The sequence below is a fragment of the Sceloporus occidentalis genome, unplaced genomic scaffold (assembly GCF_023333645.1).
Source record: "Sceloporus occidentalis isolate IW3139 unplaced genomic scaffold, rSceOcc1.0.p SCAF_4, whole genome shotgun sequence".
Classification (NCBI taxonomy): domain Eukaryota; kingdom Metazoa; phylum Chordata; class Lepidosauria; order Squamata; family Phrynosomatidae; genus Sceloporus; species Sceloporus occidentalis.
In genome coordinates, this window is record NW_028316984.1 from 182670503 (window position 1) to 182691869 (window position 21367).

At 43.7% G+C, this 21367-nt stretch overlaps 1 protein-coding gene across 1 annotated transcript; it reads left to right on the plus strand.

The window, feature by feature from the left end:
- The first annotated feature begins 7094 nt into the window (after positions 1-7094).
- LOC149315112 (extracellular tyrosine-protein kinase PKDCC-like) lies at positions 7095-20774 on the plus strand. The gene is made up of 7 exons (XM_089523612.1): positions 7095-7553; positions 10721-10846; positions 12881-13152; positions 13736-13815; positions 13924-14028; positions 15011-15187; positions 18101-20774. Exons 1-7 carry the CDS (start codon positions 7095-7097, stop codon positions 18214-18216), a joined length of 1335 nt encoding a protein of 444 aa, XP_089379738.1. The 3' UTR covers positions 18217-20774.
- Positions 20775-21367: the final 593 nt, after the last annotated feature.

Below are 21367 nucleotides of genomic sequence, written 5' to 3' on the forward strand. Positions count from 1 at the left end.
TTCGTTCTCATTTACCAACTGATTCGCTTTAAGTGATCCTCTTTTGTTCCTATTCAAATAAAACGGTGTTTATATAAACCGGTTTTAGCCTTATTTCGTTCCCACTCACCATTTTGGGGCTGTCAATCAAAGCAACGTCATCATAACGTCACTTTTAAATTTCGCGGTTTGTTATAAAAGAGCCAATGAGGAGGCGCTTAAAGTGCCTATGAGTCCTGCAATTATTCGTGGGGAAGGATGGTTGAGGGAGAGAAAACTGCCTCCCCAAAGCACTTCTGCTGCCTTGGAAAAAGACCCCAGACTGGGGGAGGCTGCAGGCAAAGCGAATTTAGGGAAAGCTGCTTCCAGAGGAACTATGGGATGGGAGCACTCTTCCCAAAGATTCTCTTTCCAGGGTTGGAGGAGAAGGCAGATTCCATTTGGGAAAGAGAGATGGAAAGACTCTATTCCCCCCCCCCCCCCCCATTGCAACCTCCCCTCTCTGTGTGGGGAGAGCCTTTCCATCTCTCTTTCCCAATCTGGAAAGAGCTTCGGTTCCCTAAATTCGCTTTGGCCGCCCCATGGGGAGAGACTCTTTGGGGAAGAGTGCTCCCTGGGCTGTCTTGGGAGCCATGAAGCAGGGATTTCCTGCGAAACCCATCCCATAGTTCCTCTGGAAAGAGCTTCGGTTCCCTAAATTCACTTTGTCCGCCCCACGGTGAAAGAATCTTTGGGAAAGATTGCGCACCCTGATGAGCAGGAGCAATGATTTTGATATGGCACCCATCAATTGCTCCAACAACTTGAGGAAATCCTAACTCTGCAAAACTGGCCATGACCTAAGAATAAAACATATAAACAAAGCATAAGTCTTTTTTTATTGACATAAACATTGAAAATCTCCTATAGAAAACCACCACATCAGTATCAAACAGTATAAATATCAATCACTGCAGAGCTATCTAAGAATAGTGAGTAATAGAATAGGATTCCAGTAAGCAGGCTTTTGCCATCACCAGAGGCTGAGAGAGTGTGACTGGCCCAAGGTGACCAAAGAGTCATAATCCAGCGCTCAAACCCCTTTCAACATGCTGGCGATTACTATGCTATGAGAAAGACAGAGAGAGAGAGAGAGAGAGAGAGACATGCTAGACCGGATAATTAGATAGATAGATAGATAGATAGATAGATAGATAGATGGAAAGATAGTCTGGATAGGTAGATGGGATAGTTAGATAGACAGATTGATAGATAGTTAGATAGACAGACAGACAGACAGATAGATGGATGTATGGATAGATAGATAGATATACAGATACATGGTTGGACAGGCAGACAGATGTACTGGACAAGTATATTGAATGGGCAGATGGATGGATGGATGGATGGATGTATAGATGTATATGGGTAGATAGATACATACATGGTTGGACAGACAGAGAGACAGACAGGATACATACAGATGGATGGATAGAATAGAGAGATTTAAACACTGGCTAAACAGACTGAAATAGAATAGAATGGGCAGTCTTGGGAGCCATGAATTCCCCAAATTCACTTTGGCTGCCCCATTGATCTCTGGGCTGTCCTCCAAAGCCCATCTGGTGCTCAGGCAGAGGTGAAAAAGAAAGAATAGTTAAAAATGGTGTTCAATGGCTCTCCTCACATGTCGGTTTATGAAAGAGGAGCAGAGGGGAGGTTGCAATCCACCGGAGGAAAGGCTATTATGCGAATGGAAGAAAATGGTGCTGTCGATGCAGAAAGAGACCAAAAAGGGTTACACCCCCAGGCCAGCCCATCGCGCTCCGCTCCTCCTATCCAGATGACCCGATTCAAAGGCCGAAACGTTCCTATTTACATACTCTGAATCCTATCCCGAATCAAGGAAAAAATGTAGGTTCGACCCTTCTATTTTTTTAACACGGGTTATACGCCTTTAACACGGATTTAATTAAAATCCGATTGACGAATCGCATTTTAGTGGGAATGATTGCGGGTTGCTCTAGAACTGTTCTAGACTTAATTCGGTTTCTAATAGGAACGATGTACCTTGGATTCGATTTGTAACACGGAGTATAAGCCAGTGAGAACACCCCCGAGGTAATTTGCCCCTTTTGGTAATGGAAACGATGGAAAAAATTCGAATTATTCCTGGAACATAATCCAAATCAGAAACGCTCCAATATAATCCGTTTTATCTGCCAAGTGGGAATGCCCCCGCAATCGCAGTTGCAATTGATTACACCAGGATCAGAACCAGTTTCAAATGGTCATATAAATCGATTGGCAACTTGCTCTATTTCATAGTGGGAATGACCCCAGAGAGTGCTGAATTTACTATGAAGTGGTATAGAAATGTAAACACTATTGCTATTGCTATATATAATATGGCTAGGACTGCAGTTATCATCTCTGTAAAAATTAGCACACATAAAATCTCACAGACATACACTTAGCAAACAAGCAATGTAAAAAGGCACCAAAGGGGGGAAAGAGAAAGAGGCTGACAGGTAAAGGAAAAAGGAGATCTCCAGGTAGAGCAAGTGTTGAGCTTTCTCTGCAAGTAATACTGGAGGTAATAAAAATGCACTGCTCCAGTGGCTGCCATTGCCTCCTACTGCTTTAAATGCAGAAGTGCACCTAAAGCAGCTTTTGCTGATTCCCAAAACTTTTCAAGTAGGCTTTTAATATGTAGCTGTAATCCAAGAAAGCTTTATATTGAGGGTTTTGCTGTTGTATGTTTTTAATGGTTTTATATTTTTAACTTTGTATGTTTTTGATGATCTTGCATTTCGAGATGAAAAGCAGGAAATAAATGAATAAGTCTTGTGAGAATAGATGAGTTTTTCTTGGCTTTCATTCCCTTAGAGGGCCTTTGTTATCTGCTGGGGTTTGGTTCCAGGACCCCCTGTGGCTCCCAAAATCCAATTGAATACAACAATAGCATAATGAAATGGTGTTCCTTCGATAAAATGGCAAAATCAAGGTTTGCTTTTGGGAATTTTATTTTAGAAGATTCTGAAGCAATGGATGCTGGAACTTAAGGATGCAAAATTGGTGGATATGAAAGGCTGACTGTACTTACATCTGGGGTAGGCAAAGTGAAGCTTTGGGGGTACACATCACACTCCAAACATCTTGGACCACTCCTTTCTGAGGGAAGAAGGAGCGAATTCTCCTTTCCATAAGCCTTCAGAAGTAGTGATTTACTTAAAACAATTCACAGAGAGTATTAGTTACTAATTTCTGCTTGTGCTTGACCCCGTCATGAAAGGCTCCCTCAGTCTGCATCCACACTAGAGAAATAATCCAGTTTTTTTGTCTGGGGCATTTTTAACAGTCTGTGCCGCTCCTCTCCAGAGGGGCACAGGAGCAGAAAGTTGTACTCCCCCCGCCCAATGCACCACAGATGCCACCCTAAAGTACCTCATGCTTAAAATGCAGAAGATATGCCCTATGACAACATATAGAATCATAGAGGTGGAAGATACCATAGGGGCCATCCAGTCTAACCCCTTGCCATGCAGGAAATCACAATCAAAGCACCCCGGAGAGATGGTCATCCAGCCTCTGTTTAAAGACTTCTAAAGAAGGAGACTCCGCTGCTCTCTGAGGGAGTGTGTTCCACTGTCGAACTGCTCTTATTGTCAGGAAGTTCCTCCTAATGTTCTGGTTGAATCTCTTTTCCTGTAGCTTGCATCCACTGTTCTGTGTTCAAGTCTCTGGAGCAGCAGAAAACAAGCTTGCTCCCTCCTCAATATGACACTCCTTCAAATATTTAAATAGGGCTATCATATCACCTCTTAACCATCTCTTCTCCAGGCTAAACATACTTAGCTCCTTAAGTCTTTCCTCATAAGGCATGGTTTCCAAACCCTTCACCATTTTGGTCACCCTCCTCTGGACATGCTCCAACTTGTCAACATCTTTTTTGAACTGTGGTGCCCAGAACTGGACACAGTATTCCAGGTGGGGCCTGACCAAAGCAGAATAGAGTGGGGCTATTCCTTCCCTTGATCTAGACACTTCACATTAACTTTTTTAGCTGCCGCATCACACTGTTGACTCATGTTTAACTTGTAGTCTACTAGGGGGGCATTCCCACTTGCCTTTAGATCCAATTCCTGAATCGATTCCTGAAACCGCTTCAGCAAACACAGTAGTTCCCACTGTGTTTGAGCTGGTTTCAGGATTCGGTTCAGGAATCAGCATACTTCCCTGACAGTCTGGCCTCTCCGACCATGGCTCCCTCCATCCTCCCAGCCATAACTCCTCCCTCCCTTCTCTCCTCCTTTCTCCTTACCTCCTTCCCTCTGCCAGCCTACCTGGCTGGCTGCTGGTGGCTTTGTGGGCCCGGCGTCGGTGGCTGTCAGGACTCAGTGCTGCCCCTCTTCTCCAGTCATCTTCCTCCTCCTCCTCCTGACAGCTGCCACTGTTGCTGCTGCTGGGCCCCACAAAGCCACCAGCAGCCAGTCAGGCAGGCTGATGCAGAGAAGGAAGGGAGGGACGGAGGCGGTATGGCCAGGAGGATGGAGGGAGTCAAGTCCGGGGCGGAGATGGGCTGCCAGGGCAGATTCGAATCCGCCCTGAGTTCCCACTGGGTTGAATTGATTTATTCTCAAATAAATCAATTCAGCCCAAAAAGGAGTGGAAAAACCCAGCATCTTTTTGACACAGGTTACTTGGGGGAAAACCATGGCCACCCTTTCCGAATCGGTTTCAAATCGATTCCCAAGGGGGGACCATGGTGGTTTAAATCAGACCGTGATTTGACACAATCCGGTTTAAACCATAGTGGGAAAGGACTCCTAGATCCCTTTCACATGTAGTCTCCTTAAGCCACTTGTTGCCCTTCCTATACCTATGCATTTCATTTTTCCACCTAAGTCATTTACATTTCTCTGTGTTGAAATTGATTTTGTTAGCTTTGGCCCAGCTTTCTAATCTATTCAGGCCATTTTGAATTTTGATCCTGTCCTGTGGCATATTAGCTATTCCTCCTAATTTGGTGTCATCTGAAAATATGATAAGTGTGCCTTCTATTCCTTCATCCAAGTCATTGATAAAGATGTTGAATAGCACTGGGCCCAGGACAGAGCCCTGTGGGATCCCACTGGTCACTTCTCTCCAGGATGAAAAGGAGCCAGTCAACCAATTACAAATCCATGTAAAAGGTACCTTGTCTAGGCCGCATTCTACAAGCTTGTTTGCAAGAATATCATGGGGGACTTTGTCAAAGGCCTTACTGAAATTGAGATATGCGGTATCTACAGCATTCCCTTCATATACCAAAAACAAAGATCAGATTAGTCTGGCATGCCTTGTTTCTCTGAAACCCATGTTGCCTTTTTGTGATTATGGCATTGCTTTCTAAGTGTTCACAGACTCTCTGTTTAATGATCTGCTCTAGAATCTTTCCTGGTTATTGATGTCATACCTATACATGAGGGGATGGTTTATGATCCTTATGGTTGTTGTTTGTAAGTACAATCAGCCCTCCACATTTGCAGCTTTGACTTTTGCGGCTTTGATTACTTGCAGATTTGATCAATATGTTTTTTCTCTAGGTCCCCCAGTGCAATTCTGCTGGAAATTGACCATAGAGCTGTGTGGCGATTACTAGAGAAAATACATTTCTGGACATTTGCAGGTCCTCCAGCGTGATTTCTACAGTCAACTTCCACGGAGTTGCACTAGAAGACCTAGAAACTCCTAAAGAGGGGTTTCTCAAGTTAAAAGCATAGTTTTTTTTAATTTATGGTTTTCCCACTTTCTCAGGGGTCCTTTGCCCCTAAACTCAGCGAATGTGGAGGGACCACTGTAGCTCCCAGTGTTGATCTTTCTGCACCTGAACATTAGAGCTCCTGCTGGAGGAATGGGGGGGGGGGATAGTTTGTTTGCACCCAACTCCCCATGTCACAAACATGACTTTTTAAGCCGATATGTGCCACCCTAACAGTCCAAAGGAAGACTGCATCTCTTTTCCCATGTTTCATGTGGCTCACTAGATACCGCACTACACTCTTATAGCACTACTATTCCACTTTAGCTGCTCCGGTTGCATTCTGGGATTTTCAGTTTAAGGAGGGGCATTTCGAATTCTCAGCCAGAAAGCTCTTAGGTCTCACTGAACTCCAAGCCTCAGAATGCAATACAATACACAGACACAGAGAGTCACACTCTCTCAGCCTCAGAGGATGGCTAGGGCATACCTCCCCTTAACAAACCTTGACAAGAAAATCTCACTTATGGCTGCCAGGAGTTGGAAATGATTTGAAAGCACACAACATATGACTCACAGACATGCACAGGCAGTCACACTCTCTCAGCCTCAGAGGATGGCCAGGGCAAACCTCCTCTGAGCAAATCTTGCCAAGAAAACCCCAAGAGAGGTTCACGTTTGGGTCTCCAGAAATCAGAACCGACTTGAAGTCACATGACACACATGACACACACACATACATAGGCAATCTCACTCTCTCAGCCTCAGAGGATGGCCAGGGCAAACCTCCTCTAAACAATACATCTTGCCCAGAAAACCCCAAAGGAGGTTTGCTTTAGGGTCGCCAGAAGTCAGAAATGATTTGAAGGCACACAACACACACATGCACACAGAGAGAGTCACACTCTCTCAGCCTCAGAATATGGCCAGGGCAAACCTCCCCTGAACCACAAACCTTGCCAAGAAAACGCCAAGACAGGTTTGCCTTAGGGTTACCAGGAGTCAGAAACGAAGGCACACAACACACGCACACGGAGTCACACTCTCTCAGCCTCAGAGGATGGCCAGGGCAAACCTCTTCTGAAACACAAGCCTTGCCAAGAAAACTCCACCAGAGGGTGGCCTTAGGGTCGCCAGAAGACTTGAAGGCCCAGAAAACAAGGCCCTGACCCCTCCCTGGCCAGGCAGCCACACTCTCTCAGCCTCAGGGGATGGCCAGGGCCAGGCCCCCCTCCTCTTCCCCTGGAAGCCCAGCCTGGAAAGGACCCTCCTCCTGGGAGCCCGCCTCCAGAGTCTGCTCCGCTTGGGCTCCTGCGCCAGAAGAGGCTGCCAGAGGCTGCGAGGAGGACTAGCCTCCGCTGCTGGGGCTGCTCCTTCTGGGTGCCCCTTCGCCATGCCAGGCTGGTGGGCCCTCTTGGCCGCCCCTGCCCTGCTGGCCCTGGCCTTGGCGGTGCTCTCCCTCCCTTGGCGACCCCCGATGCCCCTCAGCCTGGCACAGGAGCTGGAGCAGAGGCAGAGGGACCTGCGGAGCCTGGCACAGGAGGCTTTCCAAACCTTGCACCCATCCCATGCCCATGCGGAGAGGCTGGGCTGCCAGGAGCTGAGCCGGGCCAGGACTCTGGGCTTGGTGGGCTTTGGGATCACCAAGCTGGTGCTCAGGGCTGCCTTGCCCTCCAGAGGAGGAGGAGGAGAGCTGGTGGTGGCCCTCAAAGCCCTCCACTGGGCTGGCTCCGACGTGGCTGCTTGCCTCCGACGTTATGGGCACCGTGGAGGGTGCCACCGGTTGGCTACTTACAAGCTGTTGAAGGAGGAGGTGTTGCTGCAGAGTCTGGACCATCCTGGCATCGTCAAGGCATGTAAGGGTTGCTAAGGGGGCATCCATGCTAGTGGCACTATTTGCACCATCCTGGCATTATTAAGGCAGGTAGGGGTTGCTAAGGGGGCATCAATGCCAGTAGCATCCATCCTGGCATCATCAAGGCATGTAGGGGTTACTAAAGGGGCAGCCATCCCAGTGGCACTATTACTTCCCTATATTTGTCCTTGGGCATGAGTCTGACAAACCCAAGCCTAAGGAAGGCAAGGTGGCACCAGCTGCATCTCCAAATCTGTCCCACCTTGCCTTCCTTCCTTGGGCATGGGTTTTTTTGCTGTTGTTGCGTACCTTCAAGTCATTTCCGATTTATGTTGACCCCACCTTAGGCAATAGATTGATTATTGATCTATTTCATTTGATTTATTTCATGTTCATGCTGCCTTTCTCCCAGAAAGGGACCCAAGGCAGCTCACAAGACAATGGCATTGGCAATGGCAGACCCTCCCTCTGAAGAAACCTGCCAAGAAAACCCAATGGTGGGGTTGCCTTAGGAAAGGACTTGAAGGCACACAGCCACTACAAAGCCTATCCTAGGGTTTCCTTGGCAAGGCTGGTTCAGAATGGATTTGCCATGGCCATCCTCTGAGGCTGAGAGCATGTGACTGGCTCAAGGTCACCTGTTGGGTTTTGATACACAGGGTCAGGGATGCCAAGTGGAAGAATTGTCAAAGTATTTTTAAAAAATGGTTTTCTTTGTGAGCTGCCTTGGGTCCCTTCCTGGGAGAAAGGTGGCACATAGAAATGAAATGAAATAAATGCCTCCTCAAGGCACATAGGGCAGAGGAAGGAGCATCCATTCAACTGTCTCTCTGATGCATCCCCAAATCTGTGCCACCTTGCCTTCCTTGGGCATAGGATTCAAAGTCAGAACTGCATTAGGCTAACTGAAAGATCAGGATGTAAAGGGATCTTGTAGCAGCTTTGAAACCAACTGGGAGAAAGGATTCAAAGATATATCTATGTTAATCAGTAGGCAAAGGGATCATGTAGTAGCACCCTAGAAACTGAAAGATCAAGATGCAAAAGGGATCTTGTAGCTGCTTTGAGACCAACTGGGAGAAAGGATTCAAAGATATATCCTTGCTCTCCTTGTGTGAGCAGGTCAACATTTTTATGCCATGAGGCTTTTAAAAACCTGACTGAGTTGTTTTTTTTAATGCTGTGTGGTCTACCGCAGGGTCTTCTTGGCAAGATTTGTTCAAAGCGGGATTGCCATTGCCTTCCTTTGAGGCTGAGAGAGCGTGACTTGCCTATGACCACCCAGCTAAGGTTGACCAGGGACTGGGACCCTGCTCCCTAGAGTCATAGTCCAACTCTCAAACCATTTAAAATGTGTTGGGTTTTGGTAACACACATCCCTTATTAAATCAACCAATGATTAACCAACTGATGAATCAACTGAAATGCTTTCTGGTCCTAGTTGGATTTGCAATAGTTGACAGTGCAAACATGGAGTACAATGAGGAAAGGCTCTTTTTAATACTCGTTCACACAGTGCATAGGTCATATGGAATTTGCTGCTGCAAGAGGTGATGGTAGCAACTAGCTAAATGGCTTTAAAGGGGACCAGAACTTAAGAAATTTTAATTTTGGATGACAAGTTCCAGAATTTACCAGCCAGGACTGGCATCAGGGACAGTGTGCTTTGGACTATAAGGAACCACAAGGAAGGGTTATGTCCTTGCTTTTTTTGTGAACTTCCCAAAGCATCCAGCTGGTTCGTGTAAGTGATAAGATCTTGGACTAAATTGGGAGGTTTTGGACTGCAGTTTCTATAATCCCTTATCAGTGGCCATGCTGAGTGTGGTTTTTGGGAACTGAATGATGGAAGATCTGGCAGACTACAGTTTCCTTAGCCCCAGATGAAATAATCCTGTAGTGCTCATTTTATGTTCTTAAAACATGCCCTGCGATATCTTCTTGTGTGGCTACAAGTCGACTCTAACACTAGGATTTTTCTTAGCTAGATTTTTTTTTCCAAAAGAGGTTTGGTTTGGCTTTGTAGCGAGCCAGTGTGGTGTAGTGGTTTGACTGTTGGACTAGGACTCTGGAGACCAAGGATCAAATCCTGGCTTAGCCATGGAAACCCAGTCTGGGGAAGTAACAGTCTTTGTGGAAAGTCAGCATGGTGTAGTGATTTGAGCATTGGACTAGGACTCAGGAGGTCAGGGTTCGAATCTCCACCATGACCATAGAGGCCACGGAAACCCACTGGGAGACTTTGAGCAAGTCACACACTCTCAGCCTCAGAGGATGGCAAGGGCAAACTCCCTCTGAAGAAACTTGCCAAAAAAAACCCATCATAGGTTTACCATAAGTCGGGAACGACTTGAAGACACACAACAACAGCAACTGCATTGTCTTGATCTAAGGTCGAGAGAATGTAGTTTGCTCAAGATCACCCAGTCAGTTTCCATGGCTGACTAGGGATTTGAATCCTGGTCTCCCAGAGTCCTAGTGCAAGACTCAAACCACTACACTACGCTGAAGTATCATGCTGCGATACCTGCTTTCCCCCAATCTTTGCATATTTGTACAAAACAAAGAGTGAGGGGTGTCAGGCCAAGTCAGCAACTGTGCATGAGGGTTTCTTTGGGCTTAGATAAAGTAGGAAAAAATAATTTAAATCACAAACACCAAGTGCACTTAGATAAGCAACCTCTTTGCATCTGCATTTTGTAAACTAATTGTGAACTCCCTTCTTGGTTTACTTGCTGTTAATGATCTGATAGAAGGGGAGGGAAGAAAGAAAACTACAGAGAGCAAATTGCTGTACATCTTTGGAAGGAAAATTACTTTTGGCTGGGTTAAGGGTAAACAAACATCAATGGGAATGCATTGTTCTCCCCAGGCGGTGTAAGCATTCAACTTCACAATTTTAGACTAATTAACTTTATAGTGTATATCTAGTATCAGCATGCTTAGAATCAACCATGCAGGGATATTTTTACTGGATTTGGATCCCACAGTAGTAGTTGATTCCAACCCCCCTTTCTTTTTGTAAATCTCGATTCACCATCCTCCTGACCCCCCAACATGAACATACAATAAACTTCACTTTAACTTTAGAAATCTGATTTTCTGAATTTGCATCTGTATTTAAATGGCAACCTCTGTGCCTGTGTTGTTTTTACCCATGACAGCTGCTAGGTCAATGCTCTGACAGTAGCATCAGTGGTCCTGAAATGAAGGTGGTCACCATGCTGGAGTTGGGAACGCCTTTGGAGATGATTCAACTTCTGCAAACCCCCTGGGAAGAACGATTTAAAGTAAGAAAACAAAACCAAATGAGCTTTATCAGTAGCATTTCGACCCCAGACTGAGCCCCTTCAAAGGTCTCCAGAGGGTGGCATGGGCAAATGGGATTTTGAACTTTTCACTTTTGGTGGTGGTGGTGGGGATTTTTGGATAGGCTCATTTGGATGGCTTTGAAATTACATTAGAATTTGCAGGTCTGAGACAGGCACTAGTTATAGGAAACATGGGGGTGGCCAATGGAGCAACATGCAAACAATTATTTATTGATTGTTATTTTGAGGAAAGCAAACTTCTTCTTTGGGTAAGAGCATTCAGTTGTTGTGTGCCTTCAAGATATTTCTGATTTATGGCAACCCTATTATGGGGTTTTCTTGGCAAGTTTCTTCAAGGGGGTTGCCCTTGCTATCCTCTGAGGTTGAGAGAGTGTGACTTCCCCAAGGTCACTCAGTGGGTTTTCCATGGCCAAGTTGGGATTCGAATCCTGGTCTCCAGATCCCTATGGAACCCCACTGGTCACTTCTCTCCAGGATGAAAAATCCCTCTTGTCTTTACACAAGAGAAGGCAGAGCTTGGAAAAAAAGGCAGGATATGAATCCAATAAATAATTATAATATTCCCAGATAAGTGTAATGCCTTCATGCCAATCTACACCTGTCGAAATACAGTCAGAATGTCTGTTTGCTGTTGTGTGCCTTAATGTTGTTTCCGACTTATGATGACCCTAAGGTGAAACTATCATGAGGTTTTCTGGGTAAAATTTGTTCAGAAGAGGTTTGCCTTTGTCTTCCTCTGAGGCTGACTGGTTGAAATTTCTGGATTATTTTAAAAGGCCGTTCATGTAAAGTAGAGGTGGGCAACTGTGGAAGAGGAGGGGGCTACTATGGCCTCTCAGGAGACCTTGGAGGGCTACATTGGGCTATGACTCTGGAAGACAGGTTTTGAATCCAAGCTCAGGCATAGAAACCTATTGGGTGACCTTGGGCAAGTCACACACTCTAGCCTGGAAGTGGGGACGACCTCTGAACAAATCTTGCCAAAAACAAGAACAACCCAGTAATAGGGTTGACATAAGTCAGAAATGACTTGAAGGCACACACCAACAATGGGCCTGGAAGCTTCCTTTCTTTTTAACAACAGGGAGTGAGCAAAATAATTTTGCACACTTTTTTGTACCTCAGGGGTAGGTTCTTGGAGGTCACAATAGTGGCCTTGGGTGCTGCATGTGGTGCATGGAGCCCACCCCTGACATGTCAGTACCATCCATTCAACGCACTGTTTAACATGACAGCTAAGAGATACTGACAGGTTGGCTAAGATCCTGTGGTTTCTGCAAGTTCAGATCTATGGAAAAGATTCAACAGCTGCATATGCTGTCTGAATTTAAAAGAGCACTAAAGACCAGTCACTTCCAGCAGGCTTAGCCAGATGATTTTTAAATTGTGAATTTTAAATGTGGATTGTTTTAATATGTGGATAGCTTTTTTGTCCTTTTAAATTGATGTGTATTTTAACTAATGTGTTTTAACTGATGTTGTTTGTTAATTGATGTTGTTCCCCATGGAAAGAGATGGGTAAGAAATGATGATGATGATGATGATGATGATGATGATGATGATGATGATGGAGACTTAGTTTTCTTTTCTTTTTAAGAGCAGAGGGAGACAAATTCTAAGTGAAAATTTTACCCTCTCCCAGGCTTGCTGGAAGCCAGCCCCCCTCTCAAAATGTAGAGGGTATATGTCTTGTATTTTTTTTCCAGAAATGAAGGGAACTAGAATCATAGAATCATAGAGTTGGAAGAGACCACAAGGGCCATCCAGTCCAGCCCCCTGCCATGAAGAAGTTTATTCTGATTTTGAAAAAAAGTGGGAGTAGGAAGCCCCTACCAGGAAGGCCATGCTGGTTGGGTGTTACAAATAAAAGCAACAACAGTTCCAAATTCTGGGTGATGATAATCAAACCAGATTTGTATATGAGCTAACCTTATAATTTCCCCACTTATTCAATTGCTCGCAACTGATCTGTTTTTATTGCTTCTCTTTCAGATTTGCTTGGACTTGGTAGAACTTCTCTATTACTTGGCAAATTCTCCTCTAGGATCCATTGGCCTTCTGGATTTCCAGCCCAGGCAATTTGTTATGGTGAATGGGACCCTGAAAGCAACAGACTTGGATGATGTGACCACCACAGAATTGTCATGCCAGGAAGATCAGGACTGCATACTGGAATTCCCCACGAAACGCTTTGCTCTCCGATGCACTACACAGGGGAAGTGTGAAGGTATAAATGAGAAAAGAAATCTCTTCAATGCATACCGGTAAGTTGAATCTTTATTATTTATTTACCCTTTTCTAGACCCTTAAAAATGAGAAGATTCTCACTAGGTAATCTTAGACAATTCACACTCTCTCCGCCTCAGAGAATGGCAATGGCAAAGAAAGAAAGAAAGAAAGATGTGTAAATTTGGATGTGTATGGATGTGTAAATTTGCATATACCACTAACAGTATCCCAGCCCCGGAGAGTACTGGACTAGGAAAGTTGGGTAAGCCTTCCAGAGACCATCTTATTATTGAGCAGCCTTAAAATGTTGCAAATAAATACAATGGAAAAGCTGTTTTCAAACTGAGATAAGATGAACAGACTGCATAGGATGGCTAAAACTGAATCAGAGTGAGATTTGGCCTTCAGGATGCAGAGCAGCCTGCCTTGTTATATCTTTTCAAAGTCCAGCAAGGCAAACTTCATTGTGGTTTGGTAGCTGATCATGCTTTCAAAACTACGATGTGCAGAAATAATGAGATTTAAGTATCTGCTGTCAAGTCATACTTAAGTCCAGAAGATCTCTGATGTAGTGTATAAGTTTTTTTTTTTAAAAAATGTAATTTTTTGGGGGGGTAGGTATTTCTTCACGTACCTCTTACCACATACTGCACCCTTGACTTTGCAACCCATTCTGAAGGACATCTTGAATGCCACAGGTATTTAAAATGAAATATTTTTTTAAAACGTTGATTTAAATAAGTGCTGCCAAAAAAGCTTCTTTCTCCTTAAAATATCTCTACCTTCACCCCTCTTTGCAAATGTAGGTGATTTGCGATATGGAGCAAATGAAACCTTGAGAGCGTTTCAGAAAGTTTTGCACCTGTACAAATCTGGTCTTTATCTACAGAAAAAAACATCTCATTTAAAAGGTACAGATTAAAAGATTTCACATGATATTTTTAACGCTTTTATGATTTAATCCCAGCAAAGAACACCTGACATTGGCACACGGGGGGCGGGGGGGGGGGGGGCGGCGGGTGGATGTGCCTCTAGAATCCCCCTGAAAACTTTTTTTTAAAAAATAGGTTATTGTTTTTGTCCCCAACAATGCAAAACAAGCCTCATATATAGAGGTTTTACCAAATGAAAGCCCATAACACTTACCAAGCCCAACCCCAAACATCTGAAAATAGTCCACCAAGGAGAACAGAAGTGAAAAGAAAATGGCCCTCAGCCCCTGGCACAGTTATCTCTTAATTTTGTCTCCCAAGCCACACTAATGGGTGATTGGCATTAAGAAATAAGAAGCCTGGGAAGCGGGTACATGGCACCGAGTTATACTTTGCAGCCTGGCAAACTCTTGGACTTCTTCCTGAATAAGAATGCACCCAGATACTTGAGTTTTGTTTTATATGCTTTGGTTGGAAACATGTTTAGACTGATGAGGCTCACCTCTGGCCCCATCCACTTTGCTTTGGCCTCACCCTGTTCCTGTAGCCCTGCCCGCTACTGGAACGTGGCCTCAAGACCCTTTCCAAATTGGAACTTGGCCCCTGGGCTGAAAAAGGTGCCCCACCCCTGTTTTAGACCAATGTTGCACAGGTTGCTGATGAAGAATCATGGTTAGCAAGCATGTCAGCATCAGGAATATGGGTAATAAGGGTAGTCTCATATCATTTCACTGAATGAGTTAGGGATGAAGCTCCACTCCTGTTCTGGTCTGTTGCAGCAAATAAAGACAAGCTTTTGCAAATGCAGGGAAATCGGTTTTAGATGAGGCAGAGAAGCAAGTGCAGCAGCATTAATTTCACTTCCTGTGTTCCCTGATTATGATCTACTGAAATGTCTGGATTTCATCTTTGTATACATGATAATAGCTTGCCTTCTTCTTCTGTCTTTCTTGCCTCTAAGAATACATTGCCCTAAAGGAATTCCACAGTGCAGATGCAGAAGACTATAAGTGCTGGCCATCCTACAGCCATTTGAGATGCATGCTTTCTGTTCACAATGCAGAAGAAGCCGCTGCCATTTGCAATTCCCATCCACAGTGTCAGCATTTTACCATCACTCCGCAGAGAACATGGACAGGTAAGAGCAAGAGACTTGAGGAAAAAAACATAAGGCTAGCAAACACTGACATCGTCCTCAGCATTTTTGAAAGACTGCTTAGTTTTCACTACAGGTTGAGTGTTCCTTATCTAAAATCCCAGAATCCAGGGTACTGTGAAATCCAAAATTGTCTACATGGGCAGCTGAGATAGTGACACCTTTGCTGTTTGATGGTTCAGTCTACACAAACTTTGTTTAATGGACAAAACTATTACAAAAATTGTGTGCAAAATTACCTTCCAGCTATGTGTATAAGGTGTATATGAAACATAAATGAATTTTGTGTTTAGACTTGGGTCCCATCTCCAAAATATCTCATTATTTATAAACAAACATTCCAAAATCAGGAAAAATCTGAAATTCAAACCACTTCTGGTTCCAAGCATTTCGGATAAGGGATGCTCATACTGTAGTAGTGCACCTGGCAAGGTGACACTTTCGAGATTCACCTAAAATACAGATAAGTTCATGGTTGTGCCCACTTCTCAGTTTTCATTGCTGTCAAAATTCAGCTGTTCTAGTTTCCTTGTCAAGTAAACTCCACTACAGAAGTCATGTGATTTGTCTGATTGATTGACTAATTGAATTCTATCTTGTTTTCCTCTCAAAATTTGGATTCAATAGTTGGATTTTTCTTTTTCTTACTGTTTGGACACACATTATTCACTCTTAACATTTGAAATGGATTATTTTTATCCCCCCCCCCCCCCCCCCCCCAGTCAAACAGCTATACTGGGTTACTTCTGTTCTCCAGATATCTCCAGGTGAATGTACAACAGAGCTTGTTTACCTTTAATCTGTATCCTTCATTAATAGAAATAACGTATAAGACGATTCTAGTCTGTTTCCATTTGCTATCATTTGGAGACAGATCCGTTTTGCATCATTACATAGTTTCTGGGTCCATCCATCAAAGACAGAAAAAAGAAATACAACTGATAAAATTCTTCTTGAGTATTTGAGATAAAAGGTTTAGAATTTGAGCTTATAATTATAACAGCATTTATTATATTTTATCAATCTTCCAAATCTCCAAACAACAGGCTTCTCAAACACCCTTTAATTAGCCCTGATTACAGATTTTCACTGAAGTAGCTAGTGTGTATCTTTAAGAAAAAATACATGCCATCAATTGCCTCATTTTTGCTGACACTTTGGCCCGTTACAGATGGGCATAAAGTACGTCCTGGGGACGTACTAGGGTTAGGGAAAGTGCGTGCCTTACGCACGCACCTAATACGTCCCCAGGACGTACAAAATGGCGGCGCCCATTCCACACAGGGGGCGCCATTACGACGTCACGAACGCGCCGCCTCCAAATGGGGCGGTGCAGACGTGACATCTTTGCGCCGCACGAGGGTGCATAGAGCCTTTAGAAGGCTGCGCCAGCGACGCAAGGAAGAAAGGGGCCGAGCAGCCCCTTTCTCCTCTTCCCCACAGCCATCAGGTGTCCTTGGGGCATAAAGCCCCAAGGACACCCCTTTCCAGGCCGCGGGGAAGTGGCCTTTTGCCGCTTCCCTGCGGCCTGGAAAGCAGTGGATCAGGGCCTCGGAGGCTGCTGCGCTAGCAACTGAGGCCCCGATCCGGCGGGGAAAGGAGCGCCTACAGGCCGCCCCAAAGAGGCAGTCTGTAACACACCAAAGATAACCTTTTCAGCTAATATTCTTTAATACAGGCTACATATTAAAGCTAGCAGGCCACTGGTGTTTAGGATGGAATAAGATCAGCTCCTTTCTGTAAGACAAGGACATACCAAGCCAGACCATTGGTGCATGTAGCCCAGTAACATCAATTCTGACTGGCAGTGACTCTCTGTGGCATCCAGATTCTTTCTTGGAGATCCCCAGTATATCCTAGCAGTCTTCCATCCCAGAATTAATCAGGCCTAACAGTTTACTTTCCAAAATCAAATGGACTTAGGATGGTCTGGTGCTACTGTGCCACTATCCTTATCCAAGTCTAGAATTACGTTCCAGACATCTAACATCTGCTAATAAGAGTCAATACTGATGTATTGCACCAGTTGTTTCAACTGCTATGCAGTTGTTCTTCTGTGTCCACAGATTTTTTTAATCTACAAAATCAATCATCCATGGCTTGAAAATATTTTTTTAAATAATATAAATTCCAAAAGCAAATCTTGTTTTTGCCATTTTATATATGGGACATCATTTTAGTATATTTAATAGGACTTGAACATCAATGGATTTTGTTATCCACGGGAGTCCTGGAGCCAAACCCCAGTGGGTACTGATGGCCCGTTCTATTTCTATCTGAATCATCCTTGTTATATTGGTTTGTCTTTCAGTCTTTTCCAAATAGCTTATAGCTCAGTGGTAGATCACTTTGCTCACAGAGGGTCCCTGACCCATTTGCTTGGTGTCTTCAGTAAAAACAAGGCTGGAGAAGTTTGTAGCTTCCAGACATTTTGGACCACATCATCTGTTAACCTTTGCCATTGGCCGTATAGGATAAGGATTCTGGGTGTTGTCTGAAACATCTGGAGAATCAAAAGTTCTCTATCCCTAAGTTAAAAGCATCTCAGGAGAATGAAAAAGGCCTCCACTGGCCACACCTGCATAACATAGCTAGGTGGAATAGTCTTCTGAGTTGTTCATATACCATATACAGTGAGTATGGCTAGAACTTGGAGAAGTTACTTTTGGACTACAGTTGCCAGCCCAGAATTCTGGTAGCTGTTGTCCAAAAAGTGCTGAAGTGCCGGGGGACTTGATAATAGAAGAACATAGCTGGGCCCCTTTTCACTTTCTGCAACATTTCTAACGTCTAATTTAATTTCTGCCTGTATTAAAAACATGTTCTTAACTAGTCTTATTGATCCTGTTTGTTCTCTCTTCCTCTCCCACCCATCCAAAATATTTTCTCTTCCAGGACGCCCACTTGCTTTGTTTCATAGCAACTTGTCTGACTTAATTCCAGGTGGTCACATGGTGGTTTATGTTAAACAATCTGCAGCCTCAAGAAAAAGCATCTCCTGGGGAGCATGAAAGAACATGGAGCCATTTGATGAGGGAAACAACTCAAGGAATAGTCCACTAGAACTAATTTCACCCCCTGACGTTCAGAAGGATGTGTGTGTATGTGGCATTCAAGTTGTCTGTTGACTTATAGTGATCTTGGGAATTTCATAGGGTTTTCTTAGGCAAGGAATACTCAGAGGTGACTTGGCCAGTTCCTTCTTCTGAAATATAGCTTAAAGCACCTGGCATTCATTGGTCTAGTACACTTTATTTCTGCCATGAGATGTTTCTTTCTGTGAGCTTTGACTGAATCAAAAGGAGCCATTTTGATGAGAAGAGCAAACCCTGTGTGTAAGATGCCACCCATCCTGGAAATACCTTCTCAAGCTGTTACCTATTTTTACTGTCGGTTATTAGAAATGTGATGATTCAGTTTCAGCTGGCAAAAGATTGATGACAGCTGTATGGATTGCTTCTTTCTGCATCACAAAAGCAGCATACCAAGCCAAGGAATGGAGATTTTAGTGTGTGTGTGTGTTTGATCTGCTTATACTCACTCTAGATTGGTACCTCAGTCCAAATAGATGTACAGTTGCCCCTCTGTTCCGGATCCCCCCCCCTTGCAAAAATGGCATTGGCTTGAAATTCACCTATATTCATGCCCCATTTTATCCCCTTCCATTTGACGCCCACAAATGGATGAGGGACATGGACTTCAAGTTCACAAAAATGGACGGATGACTGTATTTTACCTCCTTCTGGGTTCTGTGTCAGAGGGCAATTAGAACTGAATATTGGAAAACCAATCACAATTTAAGTTCCAATACACACACCACAGATTTAACAACAATTTGAAAATTATATAATAAAGTGCAATAACATCCAAAATCCACAAAACAGTGATGCCTTTATTGGAACAACCGAAAAGCACAAAATACTTGATGCAAGCATTTGAAGCTCCACTGGCTTCTTCATTAGGCAAAGGTGTTAAAAATTAATGTACTTTGGTATATGACCAACATAGCTACCACTGACTATGTTAATTGTATAATAAATTTGACACATAGCAATAGCAGCTTCATTTATATACTGCTTCATACCACCTAAGCAGTCTCTAAGTGGTTTACAACTGTAAGCTAATTAAAAATCCTGTTATCTTATTTAAGGAGAAAAGAGCCTAATCCTTAGCCTCAGCAACTTCACCTATTCTCTTCTCTAGCTCTTCCTCTCTTTCTGAACTCACCAAATAAGAACAGGTCCTTCTTTAGGGTTTCCCCACTCACTAGACCAAACAAATAATGTATACGGGTTTCACATGTATGCATGGAAGTAGGCTTGTATGGATATATCTTTAACAGAATGTTTCAGTTCATCTGCCACAGCTCCTGTGTCCATTAAGATACAGGGTGCATCTACATTGTAGAAAAAGAAATACCACTTTGTGATGTAGCTCCATCTTTTGGAATTTAGGGATTTGAAGTTTTACAAAGTCTTTAGTCTTCTCTGCCAAAGAGTGCTGGTGCACCACAAAAACATAAATCCCAAGATCCTGTGGAATAGAGCCCTTGCAGTTGAAGTGATGTCGAACTGCATTATTTCTACAGTGCAGATGCACCTATAGTTTGCTCCCAATAGTAGATACTGAGGCCACGGGAAGTTGGTCATTCAGATGTCAGTAGGGTAGTGTATCTATGTAAAAGAACTTTCCAATGTGCTGAAATTATTTGGAGGATAGTTCTTTTAAACTTCAGACTAAACCCCCCAAGGAGATCAACTAGCCCACTAATGTCAGAGCCACCAGGCTTAAATAACAGATAAATCCATCCTTGCAATCTTTCACAGGCTTGTTCCTCACTCAGTTCTTCTGGGAGGCAGCTATGAAGAGAAATTTTAGTTTCTTATTTCCTTTTGGGGTTGGGAAGGGAAGATCATTGAAGTCATAATGTGTTTTGTAGTATCTGAGTGTACAGGTTGGATACAGGCACACAGCTTGAATATTGGCAACAGCACTATTCCTTTGCCCCACAGTCAGTCTTCTGAGACATCCCCACTCAAAAGATTCTTCCTAGAAACTGAAAATTTCTCTCCTGCAATACTTAACCTGCAGTCTTGCATCTTTCACAAAGGCACACAGATCCAGACTACAATAGTCTAGGTATTCCAGCCATTTCCCAATCATTGATGTCAATTTATCTGTAATTTCCATTTTAAAAGATGTGCACAGCATTCTCTGCCACACTATTTAAATTCCCAGCAATCCTTCTGGAGCCATTAACCACGGGCAGAATAGTCTCAAAGGTGCCACAAGATAACTTTGCATACTATATAGGACCTTTGACTGTTGTAGTCTAGCCAATAAAGAGGACATAGGGTGATGTTGGGGGAAGAGGTTTGTTTGGTGATGTGAAATGTGTGCTGCTTCACCTGATGCTTTTGGTGTGACATGCTTTTTTTGAAATTTTGATATCAACCTTTGAGGTTTTTCAGTGTTTCTTTCAGTGAAAGGAATCCTACTGAGCAAAATGTTCAAAATATTTATGTATAAAAGACTTATTCTATAAAGGGTGAACTTTCTACTCTGAAAATGAATTGCTGTTAATTTTTTAAAAGACAGTTGTTAAACACTTGTTGTGTGCCCTCAAGTCATTTCTGACTTATGACGGCCCTGAAGCAATATGATATTCCCCACCATCAAACTCAATTATGGGCAATTTGCATTGGACAGAAATGCCCCCAAAACCTCCGCAGAGAACTTATGCATGCCTAAAACACCAACAGGAATCTGACTTGTGAAGTCGAAGGCTTTCATGGCCAGCATCCATAGTTTTTTGTGGGTTTTTCGGGCTACGTGCCCATGTTCTAGAAGAGTTTATTCCTGACGTTTCACCGGCATCTGTGGCCAGCATCTTCAGAGAATGCTGACATGGAAGAGAGTGGGTATATATATACTGTGTAATCCGGGTGAGAATGAGTGACAATACACAGATTAACATGGGAATCACTCCTCACCCAGGATCACACAGTATATATATACCCACTCTCTTCCAGGCCAGCATTCTCAGACCACTACGGCAAGCTGGCTTTCTTTGTTACACATGCACACACACATATATTTGCCTAAGAAAATCTTAACACTGTTGACCAATCTTATCATTTTCTACTCTTGTGGTGTGATGAA

What these genes read in the sequence shown, in the direction of transcription:
- LOC149315112 (XM_089523612.1), top strand. Translation starts at nt 7,095, where the DNA reads ATGCCAGGCTGGTGGGCCCTCTTGGCCGCCCCTGCCCTGCTGGCCCTG. An exon ending in AATCTCTTCAATGCATACCG is followed by an intron (nt 13,153 to 13,735) that starts GTAAGTTGAATC and finishes TTGGGGGGGTAG; the next exon opens with GTATTTCTTCACGTACCTCT. An exon ending in AAAAACATCTCATTTAAAAG is followed by an intron (nt 14,029 to 15,010) that starts GTACAGATTAAA and finishes CTTGCCTCTAAG; the next exon opens with AATACATTGCCCTAAAGGAA.